This window comes from Coffea arabica, chromosome 11e (genome assembly GCF_036785885.1).
Source record: "Coffea arabica cultivar ET-39 chromosome 11e, Coffea Arabica ET-39 HiFi, whole genome shotgun sequence".
NCBI classification, from domain to species: domain Eukaryota; kingdom Viridiplantae; phylum Streptophyta; class Magnoliopsida; order Gentianales; family Rubiaceae; genus Coffea; species Coffea arabica.
This window is the reverse complement of record NC_092331.1, coordinates 57,465,380-57,478,558: the sequence shown is the minus strand read 5'-3', so window position 1 is coordinate 57,478,558 and position 13,179 is coordinate 57,465,380. Positions and strand designations below refer to the sequence as shown.

General features: G+C 35.1%; 1 protein-coding gene across 1 annotated transcript; it reads right to left on the bottom strand.

Moving 5' to 3' along the window:
* Window positions 1-9,804: 9,804 nt before the first annotated feature.
* Window positions 9,805-12,137, bottom strand: LOC113716226 (putative F-box protein At1g47790). The gene is made up of 2 exons (XM_027240522.2): window positions 10,501-12,137; window positions 9,805-10,186 (listed from the first exon to the last, which is right to left on the bottom strand). The coding sequence occupies exon 1, from the start codon at window positions 11,869-11,871 to the stop codon at window positions 10,555-10,557; it is 1,317 nt and encodes a 438-aa protein (XP_027096323.1). The 5' UTR covers window positions 11,872-12,137; the 3' UTR covers window positions 9,805-10,186; window positions 10,501-10,554.
* Window positions 12,138-13,179: the final 1,042 nt, after the last annotated feature.

Here is a 13,179-nt window from a genome sequence, read left to right as displayed (position 1 = left end):
GGCCAAGAATATTTATAATCTTAAACTGATTCTGCAACATCAGCCTAAGATTCTAATTTGCACTGATTCTGATCCTCTTAACATACCAACCAAGTGATGCTCGAGATTCAAAAATTTTCCTCTAAGAATTCCATCTATCAGTTTGATATATATATATTTATATATATATATTTACCATTAGTGTATATTTATTGCAATGAAATTATGTTTTATATATATAAAAGAAAACCCCTTCAATCATCTTTTTTTTTCTGTCAAAGAGACAAAAACACACACAGCCAATTAGATTAGAAACACTCAGAGGTTAACGGCTAAACGACCCAATTAAGAGTAATCTAAGGGGATCCACAAGAAACCCTTCAATCATCTTGAATATATACTTTTTGACGAGCTGTTGAAAATGCACCATCCAGAAGTAGTCAATTATTGGACTGAAATTCTGGCTAAAATGTATTTGGACTGAAATGAAATATATCGAAACAAGTAGCAGATTTTCCTACTCTGTATCAAGATCTGAATAAATGAGTAGACACATGATACATCCATGCTGCTTAGAACTCAAAAGATTTTTCTTCTTTCTAAGTTCTTGAATTTTAACTTTTAAAGGCAGTTAGAAGTTCATTTGAAGACATTCTTTCTTTAAGAAAAAAAAATGATATTCTTAACAACTTGTGGCTGGAGTTTTGCGTGACTTATCTTCAAGTTTCTAATCACAATAATTCTATGCATAATCGTTTCCATGATTAGAGCAAAATGTCTTCTTAAAATATACCACTACATTTGGCAGTACCATCTTTAGCTGTATCAAGTTCTGTTCTGTGATGGTCATCTGTCGAAAATGACAAAATTGCAGTAAGTATATGTTTTCTTGACATGTAGGTCACCACCATTATGGAGCTATAAGTGCAGACAAAATGTCGTGTTGCTACACTAAAATTCTTTCCACAAGTGTTACATGCTAATTAATAATTGATATATTACTGAAGTTTTTGGTAATTGGCGTGGAGTGAGCACTATTTAATTTACCTATATTAAAGTGAATTTATCATGTCGATGCACATATTTGCATTTATCGTACCTCATTTATTTAGACATTTTTCAAAATTAATTTTTACTTTTATAAAGAATTAATTAACACATACATGCAGTACTCATTAGGCACCCGTCAGTGAAATCTGATGAAAAAGGTCAATTTCAAGGCTCAATTATGAAGTTTGAACTGAGGCTAGCCCAATAAAAGGTCAATTTCACGGCTTAATTATGAAGTTTGAATTGAAGTCTGAGAGATACATTTGATTGCATGTCGGAATATGTAGTTAGCCGTGGACAGTTGAATGACTCAAAAAAGCCAAGCAAGCTAAGGGATCATTCCATATATCTCCAATGGGGACTCAAAAGTCCAAATCCATGTAAGGATACTGGAAGCGGAGGATGTTCGATGAGTCTGTTTCCTTTCTAATTATGTTATGAATTTGTGGTTCTCAACAACTACTGTTTCAGAAGTAAAAACATTCGAGCAATATAACCACTAATTTAAGATTTAAAAAAAAAAAAAAGATTCTCAATCAGGATTATTATTATACGGTAGCCATCAGCTCAAACCCTGCAAGTGTTTCTTGCTAGGCATGAGTATGGAAATTACCGAGCCAATAATGAAGGGGTTGATGCCTTTATAGGATTCAATTGTCTAGTTTTCAGGATTTTGATTCTACATGGAAAACTTTGAGTTCTGATTTCTCCTAATTAAACTAGATTTAGACTTATTATATTATCAATTAATTTGCTCTCTATCTGACTTTTGCAACAATACGCATTTACGGTAACAAATTGAGTATGTATATACTCAAAGATGGTAATGAATAGTTTCATGTTAAATGTGATTTTTTTAGCAATTCTCAATTACATGAAAATTAGACTGAGAATTCAGGATAATTACCGTTTCAGTTTCGCGTTAATTGTACAACTTGAACAAATCTGACGCCCCCCCTCCCCCGGTTCCCTTCCCAACACAAAAAAAAGGACTAAATAAAAATAACGGTCTGTTTAACGGGTGCTCATAGGATATTCATTAAGATATATATCAGATATTATATTTTTAAACATATAAGATTAATTAGAGAAAGTAAATAAATACAATGATAGCAAGTAAGATCAAATAAAAATATATATATATGAAAGCAAAAATAATAATTGTTAGTATATATATATATATATATATATATATATATATATATATATATATATATATATATATATATGATATGTGTGTTAACGAGTGTATCTTAAAAATAAGATGAAAGACAAACTGAATTGCAGTAATTTCGCCAAGAACAACGACAGTGTCATTCGTCCATCCGCGTTCACGGGAAATGTCAACATTAAAGAGGTAAGGCGGTCTTCCTCCCGTCCTGACCTTATCGTGTATAAGATTCTCGCCTTAGATCATTTGTCGACTTGGGCCTTTCCAGTATCTGAAATGTGAATGTTTTTGACACCAAAACCGCCATTACTTCTCTGCCTTGAAGGCATCCAACATGTGGATAATTTCCCTGCATGACACGGAAATATAAACACCCAGGAAAGACGGCAGAATCATCCCTATTTGAATAAGCCCGTTTGCAAGCAAAAGTCTTTTGTACTGGTTGTTGAGCAAGGGCAAATGATTACATACTTACCTACTAATGACAGTGAAACGAGTTCAATGGGGTTCTTTTCCTCAGCCTGTTATTCTGAAAAAATCTATGGAATCTGCTTCTATTTGCTCTTTTGGTGCTTAGATATTGTACACCTGCGGAAAAGGTACGGGATCGCAGTGCAGCAGGGCCCTAAAGGGTCCAACAAGTTCTGTGCTATTCAGGTAATGATTTGATAGACAGATTGCTTAACCCACCAAATCAGGGAATAAGTTAAAATCGCTTTTAACGGATGGAGCCGATTTATATTGAAGTTTGTCGGGATGACTGATGAGACCCGATTCCATCAAGTAGAAACAACTCGATCTCCTCATTTCTATATAATCCATTATCTGTTCTGACCTAGCAAAGAGAAGAAAGATGATGCTTGATCAGTCTCTCTATCCATTATTAATTAATTCCATACTTTTTTCTTGAACAATCAATTAAATATAGGAAAATTACATATTCCAACACAAAATGGTGGATGTCATCAAGGTCGCTTCAAATTATATATTTTTACGTATCAGTTCTTAACTGACAAGGAAAGGAAAGATGATAGTTGATCAGTCTCTCTATCCAGAATTTCATACTTTTTAGTTAATTAAATATAGGAAAATTAATTCTATAGTTTTTTTGCTTTGAGGGTAAATATATAGTTCCAAAAAAAGTGGAATATCAGATTGACTAAAATGGATCACGTAAAGCTTGTAATGATCCAACAGGTCTTTATTGCTTATATATATATATATATATATAGGGTAGAAACAACTCTCTTTTTTCTGTCGCAATGGTAGAATTTCTATAATCTAATCTAGTCTAATCTAGGGAACCAGTCACAATTGATATATATGTTTTTTGAGTTATTGTGTATTACTGTAATACTGTATTTAAAAAACTTATTTTTGAAAAAGTGACCGGCCCAAACGGAGCACATAAAATGCAACAGTTGAAAAATACGCAAACATTTCATTCTTATAATACTACTACCCGAAATAGTATGAGTAATAGTAGTTAAATAGTATTTTGATATAATGCTATGAGAAATAGAAGTTAAATAGTATTCAAAACAATATGAGAAATATGCCCACTAACGTTTTGTTGTTTAAAGTTAGGCCAAAAATTATTGTTGGTAGGTATTGTTGTATATTAAACAAAGCAAGTCTAGATTCTGTCCAATAACTAGGGTTGTAATCGAGTCGAGTCGAGCCCGAGTATCGCCATACTCGAGCTCGACTCGACATAGAGATAGGGGTGCTCGAACTCGAGCTCGAGCTCGAGCGAGTAGTATTATCGGAGCTCGAGCTCGAGCTCGAAACTTGCTCTCAGTACTCGAGCTCGACTCGCATGAGCTTGAGTCTATTCGAGCATTCGAGCCTTATCGAGCTCATTAAATTTCATTTTCTTGATAATTTTTGAGTGAAAAGTCATTATTGCCCTTTTAAAATTTTTATATAATTTGAAACATTTCGTAAATTCGACAATTTTTTTGGGTATAATGGTAATTTTATATATTAAATAATATATATAATTTTAATAATATATTAAATAATTAAAATTAATATGCTCGATAAGGCTCGTCGAGCCTCCGAGCATCTCTTCTGGATGCTCTGGACTCGATAGCCTTATCGAGCTGCTCGAGCTCGACTCGAACTCGGTTTGACCGAGTTCGAGTCAAGCTTTTGACCGCAGCTCGCGAGCAGCTCGGTTCGATTACAACCCTACCAATAACCACCAACATGAATATTATAACAAGAAGGGCAAAATATCAAAAAGTCCCTGTGGTTAAGCTAATCTATGAAAAAGTTCCTTATGGTTTCAAATCATACATTTCAGATTTTCATGATTTTAACTAATTTGAAACATCAACGGAAATCGTCAAAGCTAACGGAGACAGACGAAATAACACAATTATTCTAATATATAATAAGCAATAAAAAAACTTTCTATGTGGTTAAGTCAACCTACAGAAAATCCCCCTATGAGTGCATGTTACTTTTATTTATTTATTTTATTCATAGAAATAAGGTAAGTTTATTTGAAATTTTTTTTTAATTTATTTTATGTATAAAAATAAGGTGAGTTGTATTTGAGAGTTTTGGATTTTTTTTAAAAAAAATTTTATGAGTTCTAAGGGGTTTAATAGATATATCAACTAAAAATTTGAATTAAAAAATTATTTTCTATGTCAAGCAACCTAAAATTGGTTAATTTAAACGATTTTTATCGGATTTTCACATTAGTTCAAACCACGAGGTACTGGATTGTATGATTTGAAACTATAAAAAAACTTTTTTTGTAGGTTTGTTTAACTGCAGAAAACTTTTCTGTATTATAACTCTGAGGATGTAATAGGTATATTAGTTGAAAATTTGTTTGTTTCCACTACAAATACTCGTAAAAAGAAGCGCATGTATTTCAAACTCGTTAATTCAGCCAAAAAGGCCAAAAAAAAAAGGAGAGAGAACCCCTTCCACATGAAAACAGTTTAAGAACATAAAAGGCAGGCAATGGAGATGGCAAAAATCAAAGATTAATTATTTAGTCATCCACCCTAGTAGTGCATTTAAAAAAAAAAAGAAAGAAAAGAAACAACTCATCACAGGATACTTCCAAGCTGAAGAAAATTACTAATATCATACACAACATATATGATACCGCGTCATGGAGAACACTTCATCTTTTTTTGATAGAAAATTACGGCAGTAATGTACAAAATTACTAGGTAACCATGCTATTACACCATTAGGAAGGCTGCATGCAGTATTTATCGTAGCCACCAGGATTCACGCTCGCTTGATCCAAAGCTGCAAAACTTAAACAGTAATAGCTCATGGCGGACCTCAGCCACAAAGGGTGGCAGCCTTAGATAATTCCGACAAATTGGACAAGTTATGTTCCCATATACCACCCACCTATCTAGGCAAACTTTATGGAAAATGTGGTCACAGCTCAGCTCCTCAACTTCTTGTTCTTCCTCAATCTTGCATAGGCAAATTGAACATTCGTTTTCTGCTTCTTCCCCACGAGACCCGTCATGGTGAAAGTGGCGCGTTATGCCAATTCCGCCAACAGGAATATTTATTGGAAAGTCATTTTGGCAGGAGAAGTTAAAGGGCCTATAGAGGAGGCAATTCCAAGCCCATTTGAGATGAGTTGCAACAGTTATTATGTACTTCAAGATAGCCAATTTTTGCCACATTTTGTACAGTACGAATTATGGGAAAGAAGTAGTAAAAGCAAAGAGGGACTGAAGAAAGTTGAAAACACAGAGTTTTGTATGGTATGGGGGGTGAAGGCCTGGACGGACGGCGAATAATTTATACTAGGCAGCGAGCGGATGAGAAGAGAGGAGAACCACAAATGAGCCATCCACAATCACTTGAAAGGTTTATCACGTTTCAGACAAAAGATTAAACTTTGATTGGCATTTTATACATTTGGTTTATCCACAAATGGACTCCAAGACTGAAATTAAGCTGAGAGATAATGCGACGTGATTTGAGAAGTTCAATTCAATCCGAAAAATACATCACCATTCATGAGATTATAAGATGAAAAATGACAAATTGAAGTTACATCTATTTGAAATTTATGGTACGCTACGTGTATAATTTGTCGAATTTAACATAAAAGATTTCAGATGTCCACCTGACTGTCTAAAGAAAAAATTTTTTCTTTGTCAAATTTATATGCACATGTATTTTAGGTAGTCCAATCTCAATTTGCGTCAGCGTATGATGATTTCCCATCGATATGTAGTTCATTTTTTTCCCCTTAAGTACAAATATATATTTTTTTAAGTACAAATACTCACTAGGCACAAATAATTCATGGGAGGCTTTATGCGTAGCACACCGTGTCATCGAATGCCAAGTTGCTTTTGGTCACTTTCAATTTTCAACTATTCGTGCTATGCCTTCAACTCTGCAAGGAAAATTATGCATCTCTAGAATCATCACTTCCTGTTTACTGGCCTGGTATAATTATCTTTTGGATTAATAAGTTCTGTCCTTTTGCCATAATTTATACATTCTTTATGTTCAAATATAGCACATCATTGCATTATTATTCGAACCTAACCGAACATGCTTATCTTAAAACACAGTTTGGAGAGAAAATCCTATATATATACTGTGTTTACTTAATGTTGTGACAAATTAATGACACGAGATATGATACAATATTCAACCAACCAAAACTGTTCCTTTGAATTATTTGAAAGGGTATGATATGAGAAGTAATCAAGCATCAGTTCGAGAACCGATATGTCCATGCAGAATATGTCCAGAGTTAGTAAGATTCAGTGAATCAAGGGTTTAGTGTGCTTTAGACAGTGAACTATTGGTTTAACTCTTTATCATCATGCGCAAAAAGGTGTATTCTTTTCCAAAGTATCCTTTTAAACATGCAATGCAAATGATGTAATAGAGGTCAATTGTCATAAAGGTGGTTGCACAAAAAAAAAATGTTTGTAAAGGAAATAATAGTAGGTGCATGTTTTGACAACAATGATGATGATGAAGAAGAAGAAGAAGAAGAAGTAGGATATAAAGCCATCCAATCAACAATTTTGTAGTTTAATCCCCCTACTAAACAGTCAGTCTTGCTCTTCAATTCAGTTTTGTAGCTTTGACCTTATTGCACAAAAATACCAAATAAAGAATCCTTGAACTGCACATAAGTAATAGTTATAAGAAAGGAAAATTAGGAGTACTATGCCAAAGGAATTATATTGTTCCTACATGCTTGGAGTAAAAGTTCACCAGCAATTTTCCAGTTATTTTAGGGACTCTTCTCATGGTTCCGCTATCGAAATCATAGTAGAAGCAAAAGAAACCATGACCATATTCTCCATAAACAAAAGGCAAGTGTGAAGATAACTTATTTGTAGATACTTTTCTGATTATTTAATTTCTCCGATCATTTAAAATCTCAATCGATACAAGTATTCTTGGAGGAAGGGTTGTATTTGTATGTAATTTTCTCTGCCGCCTAATTACTCTTCTAAACAAAATTTGTTCATTTTGGAGTGTACCAATAGGATTAAATATACTTCGAGGAACGGATTGTCCATCCAAATTTTTTGGCAGGACAAAATTCACCTTCTCCCATTTTGCACTTTTATACTCCTCCAGCACAAAAAAAAAAAAAGATGGTCCTAACCAGCATCAATATAGCAATGGAAAATGGTTGAGGGTCTGTTCAATTATCAGATGATGGGATCGCAGGCGGTGCAACCTCACAAAATGAGGACCCTCTATCATGGAACACTAACCTTTGGAGACTGACCTGAATCTCAATAGGGATTTGGCCGGAAGTTCTGCAAGTATTTGAAAGATAATGTCTTCTGGAATTGGGCTGTCAATAATTTTTATTCTCTTCTGCATCCTGCCAACAAGATAGGAAGGTAGTTTTTTTTTTTTTTGTCCCATGATGAGGATGGGATGATAAACATATACATATAGGAGTTTGCGGGCCTCGACCATACCAATATAGCAATGGAAAATGGTTGAGGCCTATTGAAATAGAGTTTGACTGAATATTTAGTACTTGGCTCCTCCCCAATACACATCTCAATAGTTGAACATGTATAATTCAAAGAAAAATATAAAGATAATAAACACTGTGATTCTGAGGGTTACATATGCTTATCACTTAACTAGTGTTTCAGTTCAAAATCAAAGGTCAAAATGCGTCCAAAACATTCTCTTTGTTTTTTCTTTTTTTTTAGCTTTTTAAAAACTTTCATCATCTAAGTAGTAGAAAACACCAAAAGAGAATTTCGTAACTGGTGGAGTCTAGTAATTTGTAGTCGTCTGAAACAAGGAAACTAGCTTAGTATTTAAACCTAACAAAACTGTTGAGTTGTTTTTTTCTTTTCCGTCCTATCTATTGAATGAGACGAACATTTTAAAAACTCATAAAGCTTTTTTATGTTCTTTGTACAATCTACTAGTCCAACTGTAAAAGTCCATATATCATGTTGTTAAAAAATTCATTACACCAGGTACGGTCAAATGCTAACGAAAGATGGTACAAAATACTTGTGTAATCAAATACTTTTATTAAAGCTAAGAAAGCACGAAAGCTAACGAAGGATGGTACAAAATAAAACAAACTGCCAAATAAGATAGAAAAATAAGCTCAACTCCTCGACTGCATTGTCAAGTCTCAAGACTCTTTCTCTAATGAAGAAAGAAGGAGAAATATCTTCTAACTGCAACTGCTGTGGAAGGCACAAGGATGACACCCACAGTGGGAATACAGTTTCCACTAGTCGGCAGGGCTTTCTGTCAACCCTTTTCCCTGTCAATTGGGGGACTCTCCTGATGCTTCGAGTCTCCATATCATAGAGAAAACAAAAGTAATCAATGGAGTATAATGGTGACCCAAATCGTTCTTGTACAGAAAAGAGAATCTGAGTGGTTTGAATTGAAGCAATTGACGCATCCCATGATCAAGATAAGGACCATCGGGTGGATTCACAATCCATGATTCTGGCCAAGTTAGCTAGATTCACCATTCTCCAGTTTCCACTCTCAAAAAAAGAATGTGAGAGCTATACACGCTCACCTTAAAAGTTAGTATGCGGTTACTAGTATAATAATTACAATTTACACCTAACTTATGCCTTAAATGGTAACAATTGTCAATATTAAAGTCTTTCATAAGCTCAATATTAAGGCCCATGAGTCAGAGGTTTGTGTTCAAATTTCACCAGAGATGAGATTTTTTTCCCATGTTTATGGATTTATTTATAGTATTATGAGTAGTTTCCCCAAAAAGGACCAAAAAAAAAAGTCGAAGAGAATGATTAGTGTTTTTCAACAACTTGTTTCCAGAGTCCAAATTTGTGCATCCGGAAGGAAAAAATATAAGTGAGAGGTCTCGGGTTTGAACCCTCCTACTTACAAAAAAGTGGAAGCAGGTTGCTACCATCCATGAAATCGGTTTGCTTCTAATGCCTCTTTACTTTGAACGTTACAGAAGGCAGTGAAAACAACTGGCTGAGAGGATCCTGAATGCTAAGATAATGAGCTGTATTAATTATCATAATTTGTATTTATTATTTGTCTCAAAACATCAGAATCCATCACTCCTCTCCACTGTGTTCCAATTTACCATAAAGTTATAAAAGAAGTACTAACTTTGCACTTTGCCAGAATGGTACTTGACAGAGCCAAAATAACATATGGTAAGAATTTCAATTCATTGAATCAATAAGAGGAAAAAAAAACTCTAAATTTGACTAGAGCAAAAGTACTGCCTCAAAACTTCTCTACTAGTTCAGTGGATATGGTTTCGACAAGGTTGAAGAATATGCCATCACCAGGATCGATGAACCCAGTTAGTTCCGGAATCATCCTGGCTTCTTTCTGGTCCATATTGTAGTCGATAATTGTGGTTTTCAGTCTTCTATCACTCCCGGCAGGATACTCAGAAACTTCGAATAAAATTTCAACACTATGGTTCAAACCAATAGCCCATCTCTGGACTTGAAATCCAAGCATCTTGCAACAATAAATCGACAACAAGATTTGCTGCCATTAGTGCATGGATATAATTTACGTCACAGTGAAAGAGCAATTTTACGTAGTTTATTAATGGGGAAGAGGTTTTGAAGCAAAATTGCTGGCAAAGAAGACAAAAAATATTTCGATTCCGTACAAGAAATGGTTTCGCTGCCTTAGTCCTCACCAATGTGTCAAATGAAAAAAAGTACTTGCCATAAATATTTGCAAAAGCAAAAGAATCTCATGCAAGAATTGAAATAACAGCAGGAAAAAACGAATTCGAAAACTTTCAGGTCCCTAGCAAAATTTACCTCATCAACTCAAGTATTCCTCTTCTGTTCGAGTAGAATTAAGAATACGTACATCTACTTCAGCGGGTGTATAGTTTCCACATGCTTGATGCAGATGTCATCCCAATCATACCTTGTATTAGGATAGATTACCCCGTTTAGTTCCGGGATTGTCCTTGCACTTTTTAGCTTCATATCGTAGCATACACAAGTACTTGGCTGCGACTCTTCTTCGTCACTTGGCTGCGAGTGTTCTTCGTCATCTTCCTCACCAAGCCTAAATTTGAATTTTAGTCTTTTAAACAAAATGTCACCAGTTGGGCAAGAACCAATGGGCTCTATACAAGAATCGATGACAGGGCGATTGTTGTCATAACTAAGATTTGTATACCAATCTTGAGGCCACAAGAAATCCTCCTCAGTCCACTTTCCACTCCCCGAATCTTGTAATATCCAAATCTTTGTGCTCAGTTGCTCAATCAAAGCAAATCTTTCTCCCACCTCGCAAGCATGATCTGAATAATCAAAACCTTTGGGAATAGGCAAAAGCTGAAATTTCTCATTGCTTAGATCAAAATTCAGTAAGCAGTAACTTGGTGGTTCATAACGGTACCGACGCCGGTAGATGACCAAATAAATTATGCCATTGATCGTACAATTTGTCACAACAGAGAAGTCAGGTTCAAGCTCTTGAGGAAGAGAAAAATTAGTATTTCTCCAAGAATTTGTTCCCAAAGTCAAAACTTCTGCGTATACTTGGTCATCAGTAGTATCCCACGCATTCTTGCGGCCACCGATACCGTGATTTATTTTTGACCCGGTGCGAGAGATGCTCAAAACCTTGTATTCCCTGGTTGAATAATCGAACCCTAAAGAGTATTCTGCTGAGACACACCAAATATAAGAGCCCGCAACAATATTTGTGTCTTCATTCACCTTTCTCACATGCACATTCTGATTCAACTTTCGTGGGGGAAGATCCATGATTTTTCTTGTAGTAGGGTTCCATATGATGTTATTAATACACGCTAAGCCTTCAACAAAGTGCAGAAAAGGCTCCTCTTTTATAATAGAGCCATCAACCTCCTCGAAAGGAAAGGTTAATGTTTCAAGATAAGATGGAACCGGAAGAGGAGCAGAATTGCCTTTTAGATCCACTAGGAAAAAGTCATTTACCTTCCGTACACCTCTATCGTTAAGCTTTCCATGATGATTCTTACGAATAAGGAGACAGGGGCTTCGATTGTGTGAGCGAACACGAAAAGCATCAACAAAAACGGGATCTTCAATCATGCTGCACCAACTCTTTGAAACACACTTGAACCTCAATAACGATTTTGTTGGAAGTTTCGTGAGTATTTCTTGAATAGCGTCTGCCGGAATTTTATCCATGTTGGTGAAGATATGAGTTTAGGGTTTTGATAATAGTGAACCCCACTTGATCAGGTTGAGGTCGATGAAGCCGAAGAATATACATACATACATATATATATAGGTACACACACAGACAGAGAAGGCTTTGGTGTTTCCTTTTGGAGTTTGGAACCCCCGTTCCCAATTAAGTCATGGCGGCGAGACTCAGAACTTTGCCGTCACGTTTTCCTTTTTTTTTTTTTTAATTAAGGAAAATTGTTTTATCTCAATAGGGATTTTGCTGGAAGTTCTCTCAAAGCTCAAGGCTCATGGCTTCCGTCTCAACAATTTGCCATTCCCTTGATAAACGTACATAAACAATTTGTCATTACTCATTGCATGAAGACGGATAATAAGGCAAGGTGCAGGCAGGTAGGTACCCAAGCAATATATGTTTTTGTTTGATGCTTAGTAATCAAATGAAGAATGATATACACATTAAACTTTTTTAACTCAATACACCCAACACATGACTTGTATTAATGTAAGGATTTTCTACAAAATCCAAAGTCACAAATCGTTAAAATTTCACCTTTTCAAAATCTAGCTATAATGAAAAACATAAGCTGATGAAGAAATTGCTAGTAATCTATAGCTATACAACTGTACAAAACAACTGTCGAGGACAAACTTATACAAAAATAGCCTGGCCAAAATTCCAAGCAATGCTCAATTCCCAATTTAGCCGACAAAATTGAATCCTTCTTATAACGCAGAAGCAGCACAAACATCATGAGTTATGATGATGGACTGTATTATTTGAGACAGCAGAAAATCTCTAAATTGAAACACCTTTATGTTTTAGCCTGCCAAACATGGTAGATGGTAGCTGATAAAGCCAAACAACGAACATTGCCCTGAAAGCTACTCTGCTGTTATATATGCAAACATAACCATGGCAGTTCTTGACTCCAAGAATGAAAACCCCTATAACTGTTACAAAGACACGATGTGGCAGTAGAAGAAAGCAGACTAAAAGTTTGAGAATAATCAAAAGAAAGTTGGGCAAAGTTCAATGCCTTTGATACTCATGTTGTTAAACTCGGATAGGATAACTCGGCTCAACAATAGTTTTGCCACCCGAGGCTGATAGAAGTTCAAAAGTTTACCTTCACGTTTGTAAATTACTAGTATTTTCAAGTATTTTTTGTAAACTTCTACTCTATTTAATTGTTTTTATTGCAAGTACAACTTTTCTAGGATATGGAATTTCTACATGCTTGGACGATGTGAAATATGCATCAAAGATTTCAACAACATGCTAAAATCCTGCTCATTGAACTCCAG